The sequence below is a fragment of the Grammomys surdaster genome, unplaced genomic scaffold (genome assembly GCF_004785775.1).
Source record: "Grammomys surdaster isolate TR1022 unplaced genomic scaffold, NIH_TR_1.0 126278, whole genome shotgun sequence".
In the NCBI taxonomy this organism is placed as follows: Eukaryota; Metazoa; Chordata; class Mammalia; order Rodentia; family Muridae; genus Grammomys; species Grammomys surdaster.
In genome coordinates, this window is record NW_021621078.1 from 5,070,110 (window position 1) to 5,096,054 (window position 25,945).

General features: G+C 52.0%; 1 protein-coding gene across 7 annotated transcripts in view; it reads right to left on the reverse strand.

The window, feature by feature from the left end:
* The window catches only part of Myo18a (myosin XVIIIA), a 100,566-nt gene that overhangs the window by 22,460 nt on the left and 52,161 nt on the right, over positions 1-25,945 (reverse strand). For 3 of the 7 annotated variants that reach the window (XM_028759286.1, XM_028759285.1, XM_028759287.1), the window contains 25 exons: positions 24,223-24,310; positions 23,922-24,028; positions 23,651-23,827; positions 23,137-23,350; positions 22,799-22,941; positions 21,379-21,479; positions 20,579-20,642; positions 20,255-20,399; positions 19,896-19,916; positions 18,787-18,798; positions 18,035-18,205; positions 17,728-17,818; positions 17,295-17,487; positions 16,469-16,555; positions 13,941-14,082; positions 13,672-13,831; positions 12,313-12,499; positions 11,800-12,043; positions 9,325-9,434; positions 5,722-5,787; positions 1,897-2,025; positions 1,117-1,260; positions 695-784; positions 447-566; positions 179-290 (listed from right to left, as the gene is read on the reverse strand). In XM_028759286.1, coding sequence (XP_028615119.1) covers positions 179-290; positions 447-566; positions 695-784; positions 1,117-1,260; positions 1,897-2,025; positions 5,722-5,787; positions 9,325-9,434; positions 11,800-12,043; positions 12,313-12,499; positions 13,672-13,831; positions 13,941-14,082; positions 16,469-16,555; positions 17,295-17,487; positions 17,728-17,818; positions 18,035-18,205; positions 18,787-18,798; positions 19,896-19,916; positions 20,255-20,399; positions 20,579-20,642; positions 21,379-21,479; positions 22,799-22,941; positions 23,137-23,350; positions 23,651-23,827; positions 23,922-24,028; positions 24,223-24,310 — 3,118 coding nt within the window. The remainder of the gene's footprint in view (positions 1-178; positions 291-446; positions 567-694; positions 785-1,116; positions 1,261-1,896; positions 2,026-5,721; positions 5,788-9,324; positions 9,435-11,799; positions 12,044-12,312; positions 12,500-13,671; positions 13,832-13,940; positions 14,083-16,468; positions 16,556-17,294; positions 17,488-17,727; positions 17,819-18,034; positions 18,206-18,786; positions 18,799-19,895; positions 19,917-20,254; positions 20,400-20,578; positions 20,643-21,378; positions 21,480-22,798; positions 22,942-23,136; positions 23,351-23,650; positions 23,828-23,921; positions 24,029-24,222; positions 24,311-25,945) is intronic. The other 4 variants (XM_028759291.1, XM_028759290.1, XM_028759289.1 and 1 more) reach the window with 2 other exon arrangements.

The window sequence follows — 25,945 nt, forward strand, 5'->3', positions numbered from 1 at the left end:
AAGCACGTGCCACCATGCCTGACTTTAGCAACTCTACCTTCTCATCTATTTACTTTAGTATTAAAACAGCTCGGAGAAGGGGAGACAAGGCTAGACAGGGTGTGTGATTACCCAGGGGTGGACAGACACCAGGGTGTGCCATTCAGGCCTCCACCTCCCTCCTCCACTCCACGCGCACCTGCATCATCATCATCCACCTCCCCGTTGATCTCGGCTGCCCGAATGAGCCGGGCCTCCATCACCTCCATCTCCATCACTTCCATCTGCTTCTTCAGTGCATCATACTGAGTCTGAAGGAAACAGCCCGTCAGCCTTGCCAGTCCTCTCCCGGCTTGTCTATCCAACATCCTAAACCAGAGGCTTACCCCAGGCAGACAGAGATGCCAGCTTTGGGAGGGGAAGCGAGTGTGGTGGTCACTAGCCTGCGGTCTTCACCCCGCTCTCACCTGTAGCTCTTTCATCTCCTTCTCGGTCCGGAGCCTCTCAGCTGTCTCCGCATCCAGCAGCTGGGAGGCGGACTCTCCTGTGTTGCGTTCATCAGTCAGCTCCGATGTCAGCTCTGAGATCTGGGGTTGGGGGAGGGGGGTCACTGGTTGAAATGACTGCCTCACTCAGCCAGAAACTCAGGCTCATGGGCCAGGGCAGGGCGCTTTGGGACAGTGGACCAGTCTCTCTGGTGACTGGACTCACTCACCCGGGTCTCCAGCCGGTCACTGTTGAGCCGGAGCTCGTTCCTCTCCTTCTCCACCTTCTCAAGCTTGCCACGCAGCTGCTGGATCTCCTCCTGTGGGGACCAAATGAGATGCCATGAGGGGTGAAGACCCCAGGTCTGTCCCTGAGGACGAAAAGGGGAGGCATGCACACAACAGGAGAGCCTCCCAGGACTCCTGAGCCTAGACCCTTCTCCATAAGCAGGGGATGCCTGCAATTTTATCCTAAGAAGCTACCTAGGGCCCAGACAGCACTCCAGAGGGACATATGCCTGTTGGGCATAGTTCAAAGACACTAGCTCTTCCAACTGATCCTAAGAGTACCTTAGCCCAAGACAGACCAGCAAGACCCCTGCATACACATGGAGTCCCTCCCGGGACCCAGCTGGCCCTGAAGGTCACGCACGTCTTTGTTTCGGATCTGCTCTTCTGACAGCTGAACTTGGATGAGGGGCCGCACAGTGGTGAAGAGTTTCCACCAGGACCAGTCCTTCACCCCCTTGTTCTTCTTGATGTTCTTCTGCACACAGCGAATGGCCAGGTCCTGGATCTGCAGTTGAGTTTGCCACATGATGGACCTTCAGTTCTCCTGACCAAGCCAGTTCCCACCGCCCACATAACCCCTGGGTCGGCTCCCTAGGACCCTTGACCCAGAACCAGACCCTTTTCATGCCCACCTTGGCTCCCACATCCCCTCACCCCTCTGACGGTGGGCAGGCCCAGGAGTGGTACACAGGGTACTCACGTCCCACTGTCATTAGGAATAATTTCATCTGCTTTATTTGCTGCCTGATTATTTCCAGCACCCTGGCCTAGCTATGCTATAAAACCTAATCTTGCTGAAACACAAGAGGCGGCAGTGCTGGCTGTTTTATGGACTTGCTAATAAGAAAAGGAGTCGCTGACACAGCTCCTTAATCTTCATAGAGCAGCCCATGAACCAGAGCCCACCTTTGCCTGGGCCCTGCTTCCCCCACACTCCCACAACACAGTACCCCAGCTGGGGCACGTGCCCACACTGCTCGGCACTCAAGCACGCTGCCCAATCCAGCCCAGGCACGGTGCTCTGGGGAGGTTCCCACCTCCTTCTCAGATGATGATAACTGCTTGGCCTCCCTGGCATGTATCCTGCATGCCCTCCCACAGGTACTCTGCCATCTAGGCTGGGGCATCCCTAGAGCAGCACCTTTCTCTTCTTGAAGTGCTGGCGGGCAAGGTAGCCCCTGCAGGCCGCCTGGAACAGGGTCAGGTGCCTGCTGGTTTGCTCGTCTCGTTGCTCTTCCAACCGTGCCAACGTGCCTGCCCGGAAGAACACCTGTCGGGGAAGCAGTCTGGTAAAAGCTGGAGACTAGGCTGGGGCAGCAAAGAGACAAGAGGAGGTACCAGGGGGACAGGCAGCTGGCACAGGGAACCAGCAGCCTAGGGAGTGTAGACCCTGGTTCCAGAACAGCCTGAAAATCCACTTGCCCAAAAGAGGAGGGGAGGTGCTCGGCAGGGCTGCTGGGGAAGGGCCAGGCCCAAGGGGAAGGCTAACTTCAAAGAGAGATGACAACAGCACACAGAAAGAAGATACCAGGCACAGGAACAGGAAGCCCTCACAGGTCAAACAAAGAGGGGCGGCCCTTCAGGTGTGTCTTCGATCCTGTCACTGTGCTGGGTGGCATGGCAGGAGCCAGGGCCCAAGCATAGCTCCAGCTGCCTGGCATCAGGTGAGGGGTGAGGTTGTGTGTCTGGGTGTGAGAGGAAGGTCTGAGATCCGCATGTGGGGGAAAGACTAGGGTGGGGGTGGGGCTTCTACCTGTCCACCCTGCTGCTCTGCTTCTTCCAGCCACCTCCTCTTTCATGTCACTGCCCCACCCCTACCCCCTGGGGTTTCACACTCTCATGAAGGAGCTGGTGAGGTGGGTGTGCATGGGCCCCAGCAAGGGACCTGTCCTACAGGTTTGGGGGCTGGAAGACAGATGTGTAGGAAACCTGCTGGGACCTACACCCAGCTGTTCCCCTCTCTCTCTTTCTCTCTCTCTCTCCCTCTCTCTCTCTCTCTTTCTTTCTCTCTCTCTTTCTCTCTCCTGCCCTGAGCACTGGCCTTATAAGTAAAGTGGAGCAGGGGGGTGGCATATAAGCAATACATGTTAGAAAGAAAGAAAGAAAGAAAGAAAGAAAGAAAGAAAGAAAGAAAGAAAGAAAGAAAGAAAGAAAGAAAGAAAGGAAGGAAGGAAGGAAGGAAGGAAGGAAGAAAGACAGAGGAATTCCCTTTTGCGGGTCAGTGATGGGAAATGAAGACGAACACAGGTAATATAAAGTTCTTATAGGGGAAGGATCCCAGAGTCCCCTACAGGGAAGAAGAAAGGAGAAAGCCTAAACCTGGTCAGCATCTGGTAACCTCACAGAAGCCTCATCCTGAGACCAGCTCCGTTCTTGTGATACTGTCCCAGTGGGATTCCATATGCATCTTAAGTCTGACTCATACGTCAGTTCCCAGTAATATATATGCGAGCCTCTGAGGGGAAGAATAGCCAGTTTGCTCCTAGGTCCAGCAAATATGCTTGGGTAGCACACAGGGAAAAGGAGTGTGGACACAGAGAGCCAGAATGGCTCAGAAACACAATAAGAAATAATGCTCTAAAGACCACAGATGCAAGCCTCAAATCTCTTCAAAGTCTGTGGAGTTAAGGGTCCTTTTTGAGGGGAGTTAAGGAAATGGCTCGCCTTGTTAAATGCCTGTTATAGAAGCAAAATGACCTGAGTGTAGGCACCCAGCACCCAAATAAAAGTCAGGTGTGGTGACACTTGTGTGTAACCCTAGTCCTGGGGATTGGGTAGGGCACAGAGAGAGGACGGTCCTGGAGTATGCTGGCTGTCCTGTCTAGTTAGTCACTGAATTCCCAACTCAGTAAGAGACCCTGTTTCAAAAAACTCAAGACTGACAGGGCTGAGGAGGTGACTCAGTGAATTGTCATTGGCCACCAAACCCGAGCACCTGAGTTAGATCCACAGTGCTCACATGGCAGAAAGGAGAATGAACTTCTGCAAGCCGTCCTCTAACACAAGGATGCCCAAACACCCTCCAAGCCTCTCTAAATAAATAAATGTAACAAAGATGATAATAATAAGTAAGGTGGAGAACCAGGGAGAAAGACACCAGATTCGACCCCTGACCTCTATTCAACAGCACCCACTACAAGCACATATGCATGAATGCACATTTACACACAGAGAGAACAAGGAGAGACTCTCGGCATCTCCTCCCTTGAATACTCATTAATGCAGACTTTATAGTATCAGGAGGCTCTCAGACTCCAAAAGTCTTAGCCTGACCTTCCAGGGACCAGTGACCTCTAATGAAGCCACGCCACTGAAGCATTATGACAGACACCCAGTCCTTGACCATCAGCCAGTGCTAAGTGCAGCCTGCAAAGCTAAAGCTTCTTGTCTCAAAGCAAACACACCCAGCCTCGACCCCTTTTCCCTTTAGTACCAGTAGGCCCCTGTGGCTCACCTGCCTCAGCTTGGTACCTGGAAGGACTCAGGATAGCTGAGAGTCTAAGATGTAGCCAGAAGAAGAGCAACCTGTGCAGGCCTGTTCCTGCCTGAGATGTGTCTGGGAAACTAGGAACTGGCTTGGAGGAGTGCCACTCCCAGTACCAGCCTGCAGCGGTCCAGCCGGCTAGAGGGGTAGGAGCTCACAGAAAAACCTGGGTGTGAGCTAATCTGAGAGGTTCTTCGTAGCTGAAGGAATGGTTTTGACTGCAGGAAGTCCAGCTGGCAGTCTCTGAGTCTCAGAAAAGGTGTGTGTGTGTGTGTGTGTGTGTCTGACTGTCTGTGTTTGTGTGTGTCTGTGTATGTGTACACGTGTTTGTGTCTGTGTGTATGAGTGTGTGTATGTCTGTGTCTGTGTGTGTGTGTCAATTTGTGTATATGAGTGTGTTTCTCTGTGTGGTGTGTGAATGTGTGTGTGTCTCTTTGTCTCTCTTCCCCCACCCCGTGTGTGTGTGTGTGTAAGTGTGTGTGCGTGTGTGTGTACATAGTGGAAGGTGACCAGAGAGAAAGGAAGGGAGCCAAATGTCATAGACAAAGCAGAGACCAGAGCAGATAAATAATACCAAAGGGGTGGGAACAAACACAGAATATGGAGAGAAAGGAAAAACAGGACCAGAAAGCAACAAACAGGGCAGAAGGGACTTCAAAGACTCAACAGAGAAGAGGGAGCCAAGGACACCAGGCACTGAGATGAGAAGACACAGTGAATCAGGAAACACTGACAGAGGACAGACAACAAGGAACGTGTGTGCCTCTCCCTCCACCTCACACTGTAAGAGGCCCTGTGACCAGGGACCCTTTCCTCTCTGCTCACAGAAGAACACTGTATCAGTGACTCTCTGTCTGCTACCCCTGCCCCTGCTCCTCACCAGTCCCCAGAGCACATTCAAGAATGCTTCCAATCCGAGCTTTCCAGCCAGGGGAGAGGTGGGCAGGGCTCCCTGCCTGTAGGAGGATTGCTCAGTTGGCCTTTCGTGTGAGCCCAAGGTCAGGAGAGCCTGCTTTTTATGCTACACATTCCATTTAGATGAGGAATGAAGCCTGTGGGCAGGTGGTGGCCCAGCTCGCCGTGTCCTTGCTTGCTCTTATAGACCCTGATAACATTCTGGAACAGTCTTCCTGCTGCCTCTGGCCTCATCCTCCATTCAAGTCCAGCCCTTCTGTTTCCCACTCCCCAAATGGGCCTCACGCCAAGTTCAGAGCCACGTCCCAACAGAGGTTTCACAGTCCTGAATCAGTTAGCTATCTTGGCAAGAAAGTGGTTTGCTGAAACTGGAGTATCTACATCCTGGCTTCTGGCTGAAGAAAGGGTAGTTCCTGAGTGGCCAGTGGGGAGCTGGGGAGCAAGACTCAGAAGGGACACGGGGAGATTTCAAGGTCTGATGAAGCAGCAGAACAGAAAGGAGGCCCAGCCATCTGCCTGGGGCCACTGGGGAGCAAACATCTGGCTGCCCACATGTGTGCAACTTACCCGACTCAGGCCCATGCAGCAGCTGCTCTTTTCCAGGTCCAGGGACTCCAGTAGCTCCTCCACAGCCTGAGGAAAGAAGGCTGCCATGAGGGCTGAACAGGCTCTCACCATCTCTATTTACGCGCCCCCGCCCCATCCCTCCTAGAAAGCCCATCATCTCTTCCACAAGCCCCTCAGGTAGGTTTCCATGGTGCTACTACTGTGTCCACTCTGGATACCAGAGCTGACTGAAGAGGAGCAAATTGTGTTGCTGGGGAGCAGATGAGTGGGAGGCAAGACAAGTGAAGTATATCAAAATAAAAAGCGTGGAAGCCAGTCCGGAGTGGCGAGTGAAGGACCCCAGAACAGTACAGCTTGGCCGGAGAATTTAATTGCCGCATAGAAAGGGGCATTCAAAGCAGTGCTGCCAACTGGAGCAAAGGCCGGGGTCACAAGATGAGAGACTATATGTTGCAAGAGTAAGGGGCGGGGATTTAACTGCCTCAAGAGAAGTCAGCAGCCGTGCCTGGGAACTCACTCGTTCTCTCAGGAAGGGATAGAGTCGGAGTGGAAGAGGTCACTCACCAAGGCATGGGACGTATGAAGAAGAACAGGTTTGAGAGGCAAGAGAATGAGAGGTCTGAGAGTGCTCAGTCAGGGGTTAGAGCAGTGAGATCGTGTGCGCCTGGAGCGCAGGAGAGAGGTCCAGCTGCGACTGATCAGAGATCATCAATATATATGTGGTAAGAGAAGTGATGGGCGTGGACAATGACGCTCTCCAGGAAGAGGGGGTGGGATAAACAATAGAGCCAAGATGGTGTACTGAGGGGTGAGGGCTTTGTTGAAGTGCTGAGTTAGCAGAAGCCTCCAGGGGGAGAGCAGGGACTGGTGAGCTAGCATGGGGCCTGAGAAGGTGAGCAGTCAAAATGACAGAGCTGTCAGTAAAGTCAGGAACCCAAGGAACAGCAGGAGCCCAAGGGACAGCAGGAACCCAAGGAACAGCCAGGCAGGTGCTGTGCACTTTTATTCCAAGCACTTGGGAGCTGGAGGCAGATAGAGCTCTGTGAGTTCTAGAGTAGCCTGGTCTACATAGTGATTTCTAGGAGACTCAGGACTACATAGTGAAACTCTGTCTCAAAAAAAAAAAAAGTTGGGGGGGTGGGGTGGGGCAGGGGGTACTGGAGAGATGGCTCAGTGGTTAAGCACACTGACTGCTCTTCCAGAGGTCCTGAGTTCAATTTCCAGCAACCACATGGTGGCTTATAACCATCTATAGTGAAAATTGGTGCCTTCTTCTGGCCTGCAGGTATACATGCAGGCAGAAAACTATATACACAATAAATAAATCTTTTTTAAAAAAGGGGGGGGGAATGAAGAGGTGGCTCAGCAGCTAAGAGTACTGGTTACTTTTCCAGAAAATCTGGGGTCCATTCCCACCATTCCCAGCACCTACATGGTGGCTCATAGCCATCTGTAACCCCAGTTCCAGGGGATTTGACTCCCTCTCTGGCCTCCATGGGCACAAGCATGTAAGTTGTACACATACATACATGTAGGCAAAATACTTAAACACATAAAAATAAATGAATCATTTTAAAAAAAAAATCAAGGAACAGGGAATAGAAAAGTGTCCAGTGGCTCTAGCAACACGGAAGTAATGGGGAGAACATCCCCAAGACACCAGAGAGGAGAACAGGCTGCTGAGGCAGCAGAGCAGGAGCTCAGGAGAGAAGACTGGACGGCCTCAGGCTAGAGAGCTGAGCCAGTCAGCTCAGGAGCTGGACACGAGGCCTTCCAGGTTGAGGCTTCATCCATGGCCGATATCTCTGGAACCATTCTTATAGACAGAAGAGCTAGGAGAGGTTGAAGATCAAGACAGAAATGGTTATCCCTGATGGAATGGATTCTAAGCTGCAGAGAAAAGAGCTGCCCCAAAAAATAAAAGTCCCACCTCCACCCTGTCTCCACCAAGGCAGGATGGGGGACAGGAAGAAGGAGGAAGGTGAAGAGAACCATAGAGATGTAGAAGAAGCTAGACCTTCGGTGTCAGAGTCAAGGTAGTCTACTAGGTAGATGACGTGGGAAGGTAAGGTAGTGGGAGATGTGAGGACAAAGATGAACGGAAGGAAGAGCAGGCATGGAGCTTGGTGCTAAAGCCATATAAGGAAGGGCACCGAGGCCTTGCTAGGCCGTGCCAAGGGCCCACCTAAAGTTGACGATCACAAGCCTGGAGGGATTTAAGTCTACAGAGTTGTACAGTTTCTTTCCCTGGCCCTTGGGAGTCTAACATGAAGGGCACAGCCACCCGAGGGCTGGTCCTTCAGAGCAGGGATAAGAGGGAGCTTCGGGAGGGAGCTCAGGAGAGCATGGTAGAGGCTGTGATGGGTAGGTTAGGCTCGGTGTCAAGGCTGAGCAGAAATGAAGTCTCCTCCTCTTCCTCCTCCTCCTCCTCCTCCTCTTCCTCCTCCTTCTTCTTCTTCTCCTTCTTTTGAAACAGGGTTTCTCAGTGCATCCCTAGCTTATCCTGGAACTCACTAAGTAGACCAGGCTGGCCCTAATTCAGAGATCCACCTGCCTCTGCCTCCGACTGCTGGGATTAAAGGCGTGTGCCACAACTGCCTGGCTAGTAAACTTTTAAAAATAGTCATGGAACAGAGAATAGATTTGGTCTAGACTGGAAAGGTCTTGCTGAGTCCAACAGCAGATGTCTTGAGCAGGGGACACCTACAAGATGGATGCCGTGATCAGAGAAGTTCATGCAGAAAGGACAGTCTGGGAAGGACAGCATTTCCAGGGAGACAGGTACAGTCTGTAGCTGAGAGAGGAGCTAGGATGAAGTCAGGACCTACGTGAGGAGGTGAGGAGCATTGACAGACCCAAGACTGCACACATCTTTGAGGCTTTCAAGAGTGTATGTCTGTGAGTCAGAGCACGGGTGGAACATGAAGGGACAGACTAGGCAATGCCATGGGCTCTCCTTCCCCAGGCTTTTGTGCCCTCCCTTCAGGGAAGCCTCCCGAGGACTGAGGTGCTTTCAGAGCCAAGTTGGAAGCATGAGGCTGGTACACAAGGAAGGAACCTATTGGCTGCCTGAGGAGTTGGCTCTGGAGGGCAAGGTGGCAGGGTAAAGTGGTAAAGACACCCCTTCTTGCAGGGGAATTCATCGTTCTTGATTGTAAGAGGCTCACAGACCCATAAACTCCTGGCACCAAAGTAGACTTGCCATCTCGGCCTCCTCCTAGGAAGGAGGCTTGCCTGGCCCTAAACAGATTCCTACTTGAGGGATGAAAGCCGAGGCCAAGGGACCCAGGTGCTGTCAGTGGGCTACCCAAAACACAAACCTAGTCATCTAGTCGGGAGGCTCTGGTATGTTTTCTCAGTATGACTGTCTGGCTTCCTAAGGCACAGATACCCAAATCTTTGGCCTTCAACAACAATGGCTCCTCTCCAATTCCTGCAGCCATGCTCTGAGCTGACTTCAGGCTGCCATCCTGTTGTGTCTGTCCTAGCTATGGTTGGCTGGAACTCAGTAACCTTGAGCAAAGAACCAGCCTGCAATGTCTAGGAAAAATGGGCTCTGCACGAGTGAGGGGGACTGCAAAGATCCTGGAGATGCAAACCTACCCGCTTCTCATCCACCACAATGTAGTTACGTCCATGTTTCTTGGTCAAGTGTGGAGCCAGGACATCAAAGCGCCGGCGGAACTCAGAAAACACCATGTGGTCTGGGTAACCTGGAGACAGAACCAGAACCAGATCATCAATACCTAGCTTGATTGGGCTGGCAGGGCGAGGAGGTGAGGGGGGTGGGATAGTGGTGGTTGTGGACAAGGAAGGCCCAGAAAGGACAGACCCTCAGATCGACAACAGGATATGAAGGCTTTAGCTCAGGGTAAAGCATGGCTGTAGCTCCAGGTTTCATTCCCAACACTGTAAATACTCTCTCTCTCTCTCTCTCTCTCTCTCTCTCTCTCTCTCTCTCTCTCCCTCAGTTAAAGTCACATGGTCACATGGTTGTAAGGAGTTGGGTCCGGATCCCCAGACCAGCCCCCACATTTTTCAACTACCAACTGATGTCCTACTGTTTTTCCTTATTAAGGCTTCAAAGCTTCGCTCAGTCTCTGTATTATCACAGAGTCCTGAACTTGAAAGGGTAGAAAGTATCCTAGAGAGGTCACCCAGACCGTCCAGCCATCCCCAAATCAGCTAGCTAGCTGTCCTCCGTGATCTTCATTTGGAAGGCTTCCTGAGTGGGGGCTCCTTCTCTATCATGAGCTAAAGTTACACTCCAGGCCCATCTTCACCTTTAGACAGGGCCCTGGACCTTATTCCACACGGCAGTCACAGAGAAGTGGGAAAATGTGAAGTAAGTACGGCTTGGCGAGTAAACGCTCAGTGAAATGGGACATCCCGGTCTCTTGTCTCCTAAAGCTGGATTATGGAAGGGCTCCCCCCCACCCCACCTTGACCTTGAGTTTAAAGCTAAATGACAAAAATAAAAAACAAAAAACCCCTGAAATTCTCTTCCCCTAAAGTGTCTGGGCTTGAGATCAAGTGAAGGGTAAGATGGCTCCTGGCTCAGAACGAGGTCAGGAGAGAGGCTAGCAGTAGACTCCAATCATACAGATTTCACCAGGGCCCACAGTAGAGGGCCACAAGGTCCACTCCAGAGTTCCAGGCCGGAAGGGGATTCCCAAGTGGACCCACTTCAGCTTTCAGCCATGGAGACTGAGGCCTGAGATTGGAGCCACTGGGTCACCCAAGGTCACCAAGGCTGCTGCTGCTGGAGGCAGAAGTGGAGTTCACACCTGGGGTGCTGACAGCCAGCTGGGGGCTTGCTCTGGCCAGGCAGCTCTGGGAAACCCTCCAACTGGGAGATGAGACTGATGCATGTGCCTGATAATTGAAACAGGAGGCGGGGGCCGCTGAGGGGCCAAGACAAAGTGAGCTATTGATTGTATCTGAATTGCAATTAAATTGATGGGCCAGGATAGCAGGTCTGGACGCCTGGCATCTTAATTAATCATCAGTGCTATCGATGGTGGCTGGGGGCCGGGGGAGGGGGAGGCCGCTGCCGCTGGCCTCATCGATCTGCTTGTTTGAGTAAAGCACATTGATTTTGGTTCAGAGCGGTAACAATCTGGTTTTGAAATAATAAACACCAACTCCATATCAAGACGTGGGGACAGATCGATGATTTATTTAGAACAGGGTAGGGAACCTGTTTCCTGGCTTTCACTGCTGAGGAAAAACGAAGGTGCTTGTGGGGACACCTGGAGGGACCTGTCTGTGGGTGGATGGGGCCCGGCCTGAGCTTCTAGGTGATGGGCAGGGAACAAAGAGCAGAAACCTGGCAATTCCTAATTTCTCTGTGAGACAAGAGAGGCTAGACAAGCGAACCTGCCTGGCTGGAATCCAGCTCTGCCACGGGGTGACCCTGGGCACGCTCCTAAGCCTCTCTGAGTCTTGCCTCCGTACTTAGGGATGATAACAGTTACTGCTTCATGAGGCTGCTGTGAATTACTGTGTGGAAGAGCTGGGCAGAGCACCTGGCGAGCCATAAATACTGTACAGATGGCAACTGCTACTACTGCCATCCTAGCACCCGCCCCCTGGAGCTGGGTCCATTAAAAGGGTCTTTTTGACCTTTCTTGGGAATTTTAAATACTTCCAAGAGATTTAGCACCTGTTTCCCCTTGGGCAGGTGGAGCTGAAAGGCCACTGAGTCTTCTTATCTGCTGCTACCGGCAGAGCTGACCTGCCCACACCAGGGATGGTGGGCAGGAGGAGCCAAGAGAAAAAAAAAAAAAAAAGGAGCCAAGAGAGCAAATGATAGGGCATTTGGGATGGAGCCTATGTGCCTGCGTGCGTGCATGCATGCGTGGGTGTGTGGGTGTGTAGGACTAGGATGAGAAGGGCGAGGAGGAAGAGAGGAGTCCCACAGTAGAAAGTAATAAAGCCACAGGTTGGACTGGGAATAGTAAGAAGAATCTTCAGAAGAAAGGAGACCTCAAGCCAGTCCCTAGACAGGACAGCAGCAGGGCAGGATGGGGCCAGCTCTGGGACTCCAGGGCTTGGTTGGGAGGGAAGATGTCTCACCTTGACGGTACATGCGCATTGCATCAAGCAGGCGGGATCCCCGGAGCTGGGCACGGAGCAGGGACACATCCAGTTGTAGCAGCCCAGCCTCCCAGGAGTCTCCCGGGGGCAGGTCCAGCTCACTGCTGCTGCTAACTCGGCGGGAAGAGGCAGATCGGGGCTCCCCAGGCCAACCCTCGGCCACAGGAAGGAAGCAGTGCACGAAATGAATCTTGGACCTCTTGATGGTATCAATGAGGGCATCCTGCCAAAGGGAGAAGGACTGCCTTCAGTGCTCTGATGTCTGGTACCTCCGCTCCTCATATGAGAGCAGCTGGTCCGCCACCTGCTAGGACGTTGTTAACCCCAGACATCTCTGCCCTCCTCAGGTCTGGCTGACCAGTCATAGCCAGTCATAGCAACCCCAGGAGCCGTGATCAAAGCAGGTGGATCTGAGTGGGCACTGGTGCCATGGGTGTGTTGAGTGTCCAAACTGCCAGAAGTAAGGGACCTGGGGCCTCGCTGGACTCTTACCACTTGCAGCTTAATCTGTATGCACAGTGACTTCTTCTTGACAGCTGCCATGCCCGTGGTAAAGGTTTTCCTCATGCTAGTTGCTCGGCGTAAGGCCAGCTGGGAGCCACCTTCCAGGCCTGCAATCGAGCCTGAGAGCACGGTGGCACTGCCTGCCCGGCCCAGAAACAGGTTACTGATGATCTTTCTGCAGGAGGCAAGCCCAGAAAAGGAGTTACAATGTGGGGCAATAGAGGCTGCACTCCCCGACAGCTCAGCTCCTTAGGAACTCCCCTACACACACACACACACACACACACACACACACACACACACACACACCAATATGGCTGTGGCCAGAGGCTTGGACCATCTTTACTGGGGCAGTATGTCCCATATCCTACAGCAAAACTAGAAGAAGAAAAAACCCAAGATAGAGGCCATGCAGGGGAGTGGGCAGTGCGAGAATCCACTCCTTCCTCAGTGGTGAGGGGAGATGTCTCTAATGCACAGCTCAGCACGCCATATAATTAGTCTAGATACTTCATCTCTTGTTCATTGCCTCTCTTGTGTAAGCCATGGATATTGTTTTCACCGCTAACTGCCTGGCCCCTACAAGTCCCTGTCTACAGGGAGAGGAGTTAACCATCTATGGTGTGACAGGCCTTATGTGATTGGTGTCTGGGTTTTAACTGCCTTGTTTGTTTGTTTGTTGTTTTGTTGTTTGTTTTGTTTTTTCAAAACAGGATTTCTCTGTGCAGCCTTGGCTGTCTTGGAACTCACTCTGTAGATGAGGCTGGCCTCGAACTCACAGAGATCCAGCTGCCTCTGCCTCCTGAGTGCTGGGGTTGAAGGAATGCTCCACCACCACCCATTGATTTCTGGGTTTTAAACTAATTTTTTTCGTTTCTGAATTTTGTTGAGAGGTCTGAAGAGAGAGCTTACCAGCTCTTGTGGCGCCCTTATCTGTCACTCTCACTCCTGGGGATCTGATGCCCTCTTCTGGCCTCTATGGGCACTGCACCCGTGTACTCATCCCCTTCCCTTATACACACATAATTTAAAAAAATAAAATCTAAAAATGTAGCCAAGAAAAACCTTGAACTTCTGACACCCCTGCTACTAATTTCTGAGTGTTGAGGTTATAGGTGTGTGCCACCGAGTTTGCTGACTGTGTTGTTTCTGCTCCACACTGAAAACTATAGGCACTTCTAACCATGCCCCACATCTCTATTTCTGCAGGCTATTCCTGAGTCCTGAAGCCTTTGTGGCCTTGACTGTTGTCTCAGGGATCAGATGCTTATCTGCCTTGCTAGTGATGGGACTGTGACATATCACCAGAGGAAGGCAGCCCAGGGTTGGGATATGAGATGGCCTTACTTCTGGGAGTCCTGCAGGAGCCGAGGTGCATTCTGGGTGGCTGGGTTCTGCTTGGTGTAGTTCAGCCAGCCAGCCACGTTGTACTCCACCCAGTTGGTACCATGGCTGTGGCCCAGGAGAAAGTGCCGTGGTTTGCTACTGCGCAGAAGAGGACTCTGGCCTGAGGGTGCATGAAGCAAAGTTCTGTTAGGACCCAGACACTGACATACAGGTAGAGACTCCACCTGGCTTCTCCAAAGCAGAAGGGCTGTCCTCCAGGCACCACCTACCCTTTTTGTCACCTTCCTGGGGGCCATAATAAGAGAAAAGACGGTCCAGGAGGGCATCCTCCGTCGCACCTGGCACCAGTGCCTCCTCTTCCAGGAGCCACAGTAGTCCTCTTGCCTCATCGGCATGGGCCAACGAGCGAACCTACGCTCAAGGGGAAAGATCCAGCTTAGCTGCCTAGAGCTGTGCGAAAGGAGCCGTCCCCTGCCAACCACACAGTTAACACGTGCTTGAATTTGAACGGTGTGGCTCTGGTTGCTCACTGCTGCCGCCTTGTGGATGACATGGGCATAGATGGGAAAAGAGCTAAGAAAGAATGCAAAGAATCCACCACAAAAGACTGTTGGGACTTGGGGTCCAAAGGTACCCAAGACTGAAGCTTCTTCTGAGGTGCACCCATACTTAGAGCTTCTCCTCAATCTTTATCCCCTCAGAGGCCATGGGAGCAAGGTCAGACCCCATACTGCCCTCACTCCCTGGAAGATTCACTGCGATGAAGTCTGTAAGTCTGTGCACAGCCAAAGCTCAAAGGAGGCCTTTCTCTGCTTATTTATTTTGAAATAGGGTCTAACTTTGTGGACCAGGGCAGCTTCAAACTCACAGAGATCGATGTGACTCTGCTTCCAGAGTGTTGGGATTAAAGGCATGTGCCACCACACCCGGCTTCAAAGAGGGCTCTTCATAAATGATGGCTGTCGGGTTAACATTGGTCCCCGTGGGGAGAATCCAGAGAGTGCCCAGATCGCTGCTGGCCACAAACACAAGGACTAAACCCCCGAGGCAGGTGACTCTTTAGAGGTAGTGGCCAGCAGAAGCAGAGTGGGTAAAAGCAGGATGTCCCTATCTGAAGGGAATGACGACATTCAAGCAGACTGGCCTGGAAGAGTCTGCAAGTAGTGGGTGTTGGCAAATATTCTCTTTCTCTCTCCCTTTCTCCTTCTCTTTCTCCTTCCCTCTCTCTCATTCTCCCTATCTCTCATCCTCTCTCTCTCTCTCTCTCTTTTTCTCCCTCCCTCTTCCTCTCTCCCCCTTTCTCTCATTCTCTCCCCCTCTCTCACGTGTGCATATGCTTGTGGAGGAGAGGTTAATGCCGGGTCTCTTCCTTCATCATTTTGCCTCCACCTTATATATTGAGACAGGGTTTCTTGCTTGAACTTGCCAACGTGGCTAGTCTAGCTAGCCAGCTTCTCTAGGGATCTCCTGTCTCTGTCTCCTGGGTGAAATCCAATTTTCACGCTTACACAGAAAGAGCTTTGCCAAATGAGCTACTTGCCTGGTCTCTAAGCCTCTGGTTTTTCAAGAAAGGCTAGAATCCTTCTTTCTAATACCCCATGGAGACCAAGTAACCTGGGCCTGGGGCCACATCTGGCCTGAAGGTGCCCTTCCTGTGTCTCTGGGTATTTCTCTTGTCTTCCTTAGGCAGGAAGAACTGCCCATACCGCATCTTGCTTGGCTTTTAGGCCTGGCAGACTAGAAAAATAAGAAAATTGATCTCTTTGATCTACTGCCTATATCTTTTCCTCATAGAAAGGAATCGAGTATGATTCCCAGGAGGCCAAAGACCAGTGGGTGGTGATGGTATTCTAGCATCTGGAGATGAATAGCAGGAAGGAGTGAGACCCCTGTCCAGAACCATCAAACAGCAGAGACCTCAAGAGGATGCCTGATTTACAGCCTAACACACGTCTGCCCCCTGCTGCTTAGGAGTCGTCAGGACAACTTCTTCACATCTGAAGATGCCAAAGGCTCTCCGGGGAGGCCACCACAGGAGCCCAGGTGTTAGGAACAGAAACTCCATCTTCCCTGGAGAGTTTCCTGGCACTACAAGCATCTGTCCCCTTGCCTGGGCTAGCCCAGCAGGGCCCACTGCAGGCAAACAGGGAGAGCCAAAGCAGACCAAGAGCTCTGCTGCCCAGAAAAAAGATCACTCTCCAAAAAATATACAAGCTGTAAATCCTGGACTTGAAGACAATCACCAAACGCCAAGTTCTCATCAGGCCGGCCACCGCCTCAGGCAAAAAGATGCCCAAGAAAAAGGGTGACAGCTTATCCCCAAGGCTGTGCAGTGAGGACTCATAAACTTATTTTTGCCCATACACTGTTTCCCTGTTTGAGGGTGCTGCTGCCTCCTCGAACAGGCCCTGAGAGACAGCATCTGTCTTCCTCTTGTGACAATGGAGTGAAGGATTACAGCCTCTGGATTTGGGTGCTCACCCCACACCCCCAACCCACAACAGTGGACACCAGAGCTTGCGGCAAGTACACCAAAGGCTCAGCCGAGCTGAGGACAGGGTCTGAGCCTCCGGTAGCAAGAGAGGAGGGACATTTTCTTGTTTGGCTGGGACTCTGGAATATATGTGGCCCTCTCACTGGTAGACTGAGAGCCTGTAGCCACGGTGCAGGCTATGTGCTGTGATCCTTCCTTAGGCCACAGCGGCAGCCCCGGCAGCAGCTCAGCTGGGGGGGGCTCTACCACAGGCAAGCGAGTGGAAAGAGGCGAGGCTAGCCTGTGCTTCCCTAACATTCCTACCAGGGACTGGTGGGAAGCCTGGTCCACAGCAGCCACGGCGTCGTCTGTGACAGGCTCCAAGTCATCAAACGCCACCTCGATGTTGTCCTAGGAAGGAAGGTACAATGGTAATGCACAGGGGACCACAGAGCCCGCAGGAGCGGGCTGCACAGGCCCTTTAGGGTCATCTCTATGCAGGAGCCCCCCTAAACTATCCCAAAGGACAAATTGTTCATTACCCCTCAAGGTAGTAATACTCAGTGGTTTTTGACAGTTAAGATTTTCATAATCTCTTTTCATACTAAACTGTAGTCATACTCGGCTGTTATGTACACCAGTTGATTAGGCAATGCAGAATAAGCCCTCTCTCCATTCCACCCAATCATCTTAGAACCCATGCAGGCAAAGTCACACCCTCCCTCTGGGGTCTTCTCTTATCTAAGAAATGTTATTTTCCACAGGAGGAAGAAATCTCAGATTCCACCCCATCCCATATTTCTCTTCAGAGGGTTTCAATAGCTAGCCACCACCCAAGTCTTAGAGTCTGGGAGATCTGGGACAGGGATCTGGAAGAAGAGGCTCCCAGGCCCACTGTGAGGCAGAAACTGCATTGTAGTGATTCACAGACTGAAAAGTGGGCCAAAAAGAGACCCCAAGAAGACCTCCCAGGGATTCTGAATACACCTTCAGCTTCCTAGAACACAGACTATTCACAAAGAAAGAGTACAGCTAAGGGCCAGGGTGATTCTCCATCCATAAAACAGGGACAGCAGGAATGAGGGGGATGGAGAACTGGGAGTCACTGACGCGCATGTGCAGAGGCCCTGCTCAGGTGGCTGCTACGTACCTCCTTGTATTTCTCCAACTCCTGGAGGAAAGTGCGCTCATGGAACAGCCTCTGCAGCCTGTCCTGGGCATAGTTGTGGCATAGCTCCTCGAAGGAGGCTCCGCGGGCTGAGCCACCCCATTCAGGGTTCTGGAAGCCAGGTGTATCCACGATCATCATGGAACAGAGTGAGTGCTGGCTGGACTTGAGAGCCCTTAGTGGGAAGAGCCTGGGTCAGAGCTGGAAGGGGCACTACCACACAGTGAGCCCCACTTCTCTGTCCTGGCATGTGGCCGGCCCCTTTCCCTCCCCAGGTACCCAGGGCCCCTGGATTAGAAGGATAGCCAGTCCTCTGCTGGTGGAGGACAGCCCTGCCCAAGCCATAAACATAAACATCAAACCTGCGTTTACTAAAGCAGAAGTGGGGAGCCTCTGGGTTCCACTTGGTACTTACCTGTTTACCAGGGAGATGAGGAGAGTGAAGAGCTCGCTGTAGAGGCCCGACGCCATGCCCTCTAAGCACTCCAGAGCACTCAGTTTGGTGCCTGGGGGACCAGAGGAGCAGATGTAGCTTTAGTCCTTGGGGCCACCTGACTTGCCCAGCAATGCTCTCTGCACACATAGCCAGCACAGTGTCCCAGGCTATCCCACTGCAAGCATCTACCCCCTCTATTAGACCCGCCCACCCCCAGGATGGCAAGAAGTCCCAGGCAAGGCCTTCCAATCCCACTCCTCAGTCAACGGGCCCCAGGCATCTGTACCTTCTCCCAGGCCGCTCTCCTCAGGGCCCTGACGGAAGGATGTGGACCGTTGCAGGGTGCCACCTTTTAGCTGGTGCTTGAAGATAGCTGAGGACAGCTCTTCCAAGCTGCAGCCCAGCAGGTATGCGGCCTTCTGGGCCCATTCATGGCGGGCAAACTGCTTTCGTCCAGCTGTGGGGTAGGAAAAAAAAATATATGTCTAGCACCTTAGGTTCTTAGGACAACTGGAGACCACTGTGACTTTTGGCACCCTCACTCCATAGGATGGGGGAGTTGGCATCTTCTGGAGGCAATAGACAGCCTTGACATGAACTTGAGCTTGACATGGGAACAGAATCACCAGCAACTGTCAGCTCTTCCAGAGTCCTTTAAGGGTGGAAAGAGCTGATCCTAAAAGAAGCACTAACTCCACGGGCTGCCACTAGAGGGCGCACAACCAGTTTCAAATCCAGCTTGAGATGGATGAGGGCGGGGTCAGAGGATGAGGCCCACCCAGCAGGAGCACTAAGACACGTGTGCCTGTGTGGGGTTTAGCAAAAGGAAGCAAGTGCACTTGTCCTTTCCCTGGGTACTTTAAGATCCTTCCCCACTCCCCTCCCCTAAGGGAGACCGTAGACACCTTAATGGCTCAACAGTGGAGAGGCAACAGAGCCGCAGGGGAAAGGGAACAGCCCACACAGACATATTCGCCTGAGCCAACATGTGTCTAATCACAGCAATTAGGGAAAGCCAACAAGAAACAAGGTTTTTACCTTCAGCGGCTTCTGTAAGGCAAAGGAGCAGCATGCAGCATGCAAAGAAAAACAGTGTGTTAGCAAACAGTCATCAACTGAGCCCGCCAGGCCCTTGGGAAGGGACTGTGGGAGGCAGGGGTTTATGAAGATGAGCAGGCAAGAAAACACGATCACATTTAGCTATGAGATACAGTCTCAAAGGAATGTGTTTGTGGATGCCATCACACTGACAGAGACCCACAGATGTCCTACTGTGCATATGCTTGTGTGTGCTTGTGTGTACACACACACACACATCTGGGAAATACTAGAAACTTTTGAGGAGAGAATGACACTAATCAACACTCAGAGAGCCTTCCACCTGCAGTCACGACTGAGAAGGGTCAAGGAAACCTGGGCCTGACTCTTCAGAGAACAAGCACTTCTCTCAAGAGATGACTACACGCCCTCACACCCTTTTGTCCAACAGTCCGTAGGTCACCTCTTTAACCCAAAGCTGCTCTCATAAAGACCAGACACCTGGACACTTGCTTCTGCATGCACCCACCCACAGCCACCAGTGCTTCCCAACTCCTGCTAAGCAGGACTTTCTTGTCTCCAAGAAGACAGAGAGAACAAAAGCCAGAAGTGCTGTCCAGAGCCAGCATCCCCTTTTGCAAGGCAGAAGGGAAAGGGGGTAAAGAGCTGCTACAATCCTGGGCTTCAGTGCAATATTCAAAGAAGAGAACAGTCTTCCAATTCAGATTGCACCCCAGCCATCCACAAGCATGGATGGATCCCAAGTGCTAAGCCATCCATCACCAGGTGCCTGCTGCCCCCTAGTGACCACCACCCTGACATGCAGGAGAAAGAGCAGCAACTACCAAACCAGTGGATTGAAAGATGGGGAAACTGGCCTCAGGAAGCCCCAGGCTCTGGATGCAAATGAGAAGGAAAATTGACATGGGGGTGGGGGTGGGATTCTAAGAAGTCCCACAGTTCCCAGGCTCTTCTTCTATCCACAAATAGGGCTTCTCCTTAGACCAGTTCTCCATGCTGTGAGAATGAGCCCAGTGCCCAGAAGCCCAGGGAAGCACCAAGACAGTCAAGCAGGTCCCTACATCCCAAGGTATGCCAAGGTTAGTTACCGGCTTGTTCCTCAAGGGGCTCTATCAGGAAGGGAACAAGAAGGAGAGTCACTTGCTGCTCTGAGGGAGTACCTTCCATCCCTCAACCCTACACCGGAGCCACCCACCCACCTGCCCGCACCTCACTCTTTCTTGACAGCTAAGGCCCAGCCTCAGGCCATCGTGGACAGAGATGTTTCTCTAGCCTGCTCTGATGTGGAGTACTGAGATGGGGTACAGGTCAAACCATGTGTGGGGGCGGGGGAAGGTTGTCTGGTAACAGCTGAATGTTAAGACATAACATGTGGGACAAGAATGAACAACACAAATGGGTAGGGGCCTCCAAGGCATTCTGGGTAACAGGACAGGCTGCCCATTACCTTTGGTAGCTCCAGCAGCCCCCAAGTGGTAGATGGAAGCCAGGATGAGCCAGCAGGCCTTCTGCTCCTCAGGGGAGATGGCCAGCAACTTCATGGCTGTCTGTAGCTTACTGAACTGCTGAGCAGCCTTCTGCTTCTCCTCAGGCTGGAGGGGAGACAGCAGTGCTGGCTCTGAACCTCAGAGAGCTGCCTTTCCAGCATTTCCCATATGCTGCACCCTCTGGGAATGGAGGGCCAGGCTAGAACCACCCATGAGGAACCGTCTGCCAATGGAGGCTTCTAGCCCCAGAGCCACCAACTCAGTTCCCAGAGGTGGGCTCTCACCTTGGACAATGGCACAATTCCAAACACATTGTTCTCAGCCAAATGGTTCAGGTGGAGCTCTGTCCTAGGGGTACAAATGAGGCATCAGCATGAGGCTTGGTCCCCAGGCTGAGGCCATATCCCTCTCAGGGATGACAACTAATCTTAGCTTTCAGACTGTGTTCTGTCTTCCCATCACCCCAATCACCCAGCCAGGTCTGCCACATTTCCTAACTGGATTGGATGCCTCAGAAGGACATCCACCTCCCTAGAAGAAAGGGTATAGTCAAAGCCTGGAGAGGAGCAGGGAGCCTGTGGGAAACACATTTGTGCCTCTGCTGTAAAAGGCACTGAAGAGGGTGCCTGGAGCCACCTGCTTGGCCATGAGCAGGGAGCCAGTCTGAGGCATAAATGGAAGAACACGGTAGAAGTTATCCATCAGGTGGCTGAGGGCCAGCTGGAGGTACTGGAGAAGGCATGGCTTTCAGACTATCTCAGCAGTTGTACTGCAACTGTACAACTGCAGGCAAGCTAGCTGTCACCTGTATCCAGGTGAGCTTCTTCCCCAGACCTGGAGACAACTGAACACCAAGGGGCCAGTTGTAGCCCCTTCATATGACATGACCCTAAGATTTCAGATCAAGTCATTGCTAAATGGCAAGGCCTGAGTCTCTATAATCTTACCGTCCCTAGGGCCCAGCTTGGAGCCAGCACACAGAAGGTGATGGACATGGGCACGGTGGGCCAGAAGCTGGCAAGGCCCAGAATCCTAGTCAGTGGGCTGGAGTCCACTGCCCCATTAGAGCCCCATCCAATCTCACCTAAGGGTGGCATCCCCACAGGCCAGCAAGTAGTAGAAGACATTGAAAGTAGCCTCACTGGCTGGGCGTCGGGCCACACGCAGCTTCTCCAGGAGCATTGTCTGTTGGCAAAGCAGAGGTGAGGAAGAAGGGTCACAGTTCTCCTACCCATGATCCTCCAAGTCCAGAGAGCCAGCAGGGCATCCTATTCCCAGGTGCTCACCCGCCTACCACTTCACTTCAAGATCAGCAAAAGTAGAAACTAGAGCCAGGCAAAAGAAGGAAGTTCCCAACTCTTAGAACAGGGGGTAGAGGTGGGCACTACCATGCCCAGTACCCAGGAATCATCAGCCTTCTTAGGGTGACGGACGCTTATGGCAAAAAACTTCATTCAGGAGATGGCAAGATGGCTTAGACAAAAACGCTTGCCACCAAACCTAACAACCTGGGTTTAATCCCCAGGACCCACATGATGGAAGGAAATAAGCGACCCCAGCAAGCTGCCCTCTGACCTCCATGCTGTGATATGCAGGTGTGTGTGCACGTACATACATACACACAAATAAATGAATAAGTATAACTTTTATTTTTTTAAACCTTAAGATCTGAGTGTTCTTTATTATTAGACCAAGTGTAAAATTTATTCATATTAGTAAAATGATTGATCAGGCTAGTGAATGTGGTAACGCTTTCACACGTGCCCATTATTTTTGCAGGCATGAAAGAAGTCATACCGGAGAGGAACCTTATGAATATAATCAATGTGATACAGTCTTTACAAGATCTAGTCATCTCCAATATCATAAAAAAAAACCCATACCGGAGAGAAACCTTAAGAATGTAATCAATGTGGTAATGCTTTTGAATGGCAAAGTCATCTACAAAAACATATGAGTACACATACTGGAGAGAAACCTCATGAATGTAATCAATGTGGTAAAGCCTTTGCAAGATCCAGTCAGCTCCAATGTCATAAGGGAACACAACACATCTTGGTGAGAAACCTTATGAATGTAATCAATGTGGTAAAGCTTTTGCAAAGTCCAGTCATCTCCAGTTTCATAAAAGAACACATACTAGAGAGAAGCCTTATGAATGTAATCAATGTAGCAAAGTAAGCATAACTTTTAAAAAAGAAATTTCATTCAGTGTGAAGAGAAGATCAGTGTGCCTGGGCCTTACTTTACTATCAAGTGTGTAGCACTAGCCTGACAGAAGTCCTGAGTCCCTGGGTCTCAGAAAGTGGGCAGAGCAGGGTGGGGTTCCCAGTAATATGGTGGAGACGGGAAGAGAAGACAGGCAGGAGACCTGGAGGGCAGACTGGGGACAGCCCAGGCCAACCCTGCCTGTGCTGTCATGGGTTCCATTTCATCAGCTGGAATCCTGGAGAGGATGACCCAGGGTCCATCTTTGCTCTCTTGGCCTGAGCAATGCCCCTTACCTGGATGGAGGCCGAAGCCACCTGGCCAGCTTGGTCAAAGTCCAGGGAGAGGATCTGGGAGAAGCGGGTGGCACTGCCATTCATGATGGTCGGGCTGTTCCCAAAGGCTTCAAGGAGGGTGGACAGAGCCTGCCACTTCTCCACTGCAGAGCACAGAGCCAGGGGACATCAGGAAACTCAGGAAGAGCTCACCCCCAAGGCCTGGGCTCCAGGATGTCCCAGATTGGGCTTGGGGAGTTAGTCAGGGGGAAAGGAACCAGGGGGGAGAGGCAGCATCTTGGTGGATCGTTCTCCTGTCCCCACACCCCTGCTCCGTCTGTTTTCCCTGCCCGCCTCACCTGAGAACACCTTGGTCCCGCTGGTGCCCGCAATGGTAGCCAGATACTGCACCAGATGCTGAAAGCTGGTAGTCTTGCCACTGCCACTACTACCCAGAAGGACAATGGACTGGTCCTGACGACTCATCAACATCGCCCTATATGCAGTCTGGGCTACCGCGTAGATGTGGGGTGCCATGTCCTCCCGCCGACACCCCTTGAACATGTGCATCACCTAGAACAGCAGAGGCATAGAAGGAAGGGAGAGGCTCTTAGAGCTGGGCCCACCTGCTCTTACCTCTAGGGGGTGCATGTCTCTGTAATGCCACTCTAGAGATGCCCAGGTATTTGGAGGGCCAGGTCATGCATGGAAATGCAGATATTTGTCAACTCTATTAAAGACTGCAGGATATCCCTCTGGCCCCACCCTTTGAGTCCTCTGCTGAAGTCAACTATGAACTCAGTGGCTACCCAAGAGTAGAGAACCAGGAAAAGGTAGGATAAGGCAGGCGGGTGGGTCCATAGGAAGGCACACCTTCTCTGAATACACAGCAGGAGCCCCTCGGGGGCTAAGGACAAGCAGGCTAGGGCCAGCATAGGTGTGTAGCAGGCTAGCCCCATAGCGCTGGCGCAGTGTATGCAGGACGCTAGACTCGTTGAGGTACACCAGTGAGGCCAGATCTTCAAGCCGGTCACACGAGGGAGCATTAGCCTGGGAAGACAGACAATGAAGACACAGGTCGCATCTCCATCACAGGGTAAAGGCCTGCCCTGCCTGTGTCCTCCCTTCCCAGACTCCTTCCAACCTTCTCTATATCATCTTCATCCACGTCCAGGACAGCTCCATCATGGTCCAGTTTCACACGCACCTTTCCCTCAGGTGGGCTGAGCTCCTCTGACTTGAGCTGGCTGGCTGCAGAGCAGGGTTAGTTGGACTTGGGCCTGGGGAGTTCTACTACTCTCCTTAGGCCTTGTCCTGTTTTCTTCCCCATGGCCTCACCAGCCTCTTCTTGCTCACTACCAGGCCTTTACCAGGAAGCAGAGGCATTCCCTCATGCCAGTTCTGACTCAAGACTCACCATCTATAACCAGTGTTCAAAGACTCACCTAAGGAGAATCCATCCCTATGGACCAGCCACACCTTCTCCGTCTCATACCAGGCCTCCTCAGCGGCAATCTGCTCTTCCGACTTGGCCTATCGGAGGGGCGGGGGGAAGAAACAGACATTGCTTTAAAAGATCAGAGACAAGGGCAGCAAGAGTGAGGAGGAGACAAGGGAGGAAAGGGCTTCAAGTGGAGCCGCTGGACAAGTGGAAAAGTCAGGTAGGAGCACAGGACACAGGCGTGTGAGAGAGAGAGGCTAGGAAAGGAGGGTAGAAGTCACTGAGGACAAAGACAGTGAGATTCAGGATTGTAACTTTGAGGGTTCAGGCACACAGGAAGCATTGTGCCCTAGAGAGAACAGGCACCAGGAAAGCAAGTCACCAGGCCCCACCTCCAACTGCCTCTTTCCTTCCTCTCTAGGAGCCTGTGAGATCTGCATCCTGACTCAAGCCCTGATCTCTGGGCCACAGTCACAAGTTCTCTTATGCCAAAAGAAAGAGCTCTTCCCCTAAGATGGGAGGAGCCATTTCCTGCATCCTAGGATTCTGCGCTATGGAATGATAAGAGGCCCTGGGCTCTCGACTGAAGATGCTCTGTGTGTGTCCTTCTCCTCCAAGTCACAGTCTACAGAGGCCCCTTTGTAGACTTGGAAGATTGTAGCTGCACAAGCCTAGTGGGCATATTAGTGTCACATGAGGGCACAGGGCAGCAAGGGCACGAGACAGAGCTGACTGGTCAAAGACAGGGAGCACAAAAGTGGGTGTGAAAGGGCTGGGAAGCCAAGAGGTCAGAGGTCACTGATCGAAACAGGCATTCATAAGCACTGTCAGGGGCTGGTGGGATGGCTCAGTGGTTCAGAGCACTGACTGCTCTTCTAGAGGTCATGAGTCCAAATCTCAGCAACCACATGGTGGCTCACGACCATCCATAATGAGATCTGATGCCCTCTTACGGGTGTCTGAAGACAACTACAGTGTACTTACATGTAATTAATAAATAAAAACCCTTTGGGCTGGAGCGAGCAGGGCCAGAGAGAGCAGGGCCAGGAGAAGGGAAGGGGGAAAAAAAGCACTGTCAGAGTGTGGGGCTCTCAGATCTGACACCCTCTAATGAGAGCACTTGAACTAGGAAACAATGGCACCAGAGAAACTGGGACCAAAAAGGGACCTAGATACCATGGATATCAGGCTCCTTGGGTGCAAAATGTCAGCAATGTCATGGCACCTTGAGGGAGGCTGGCCACGCCAGAAGCAGACCAGCCCTCAGGCTTACACTGGCTCCAACACTCTCCCCAGAGAGCAACCCCCAGATTCTCACTCTACGTGTATCCCTTTCTCATGAGACCCCAAACTGAGGCAGAGACACCATCCCATGATACCGAACTCTGGGTGAGGGATCAGAAAATGGCAAGAACATGTAAGCAGAAATATTGTGTAATCTTCATCACATTTCTTAGATTTGAAATGGAGGGAGATTAATAGGTTGACCATAACAACGCTGTCAATGTTTGATTTGTCTAAGTGAGAAAATTTTTAAATGCTGGCTTTTTAATTTTTTAATATTTGAAGGATTGGACAAGGAGTGTTAGTGTAACCCTGTGATCCCAGCACTTAGGAGGCAGATGCAGGCTCTGCCTTCAAGGCCAGCCTGGTCTATATAGGGAGTTCTAGAAGAGCCAGGGGTATAGAGAGAGACTCTGTCTCAAAAAATAAACCATCAGTGTTGT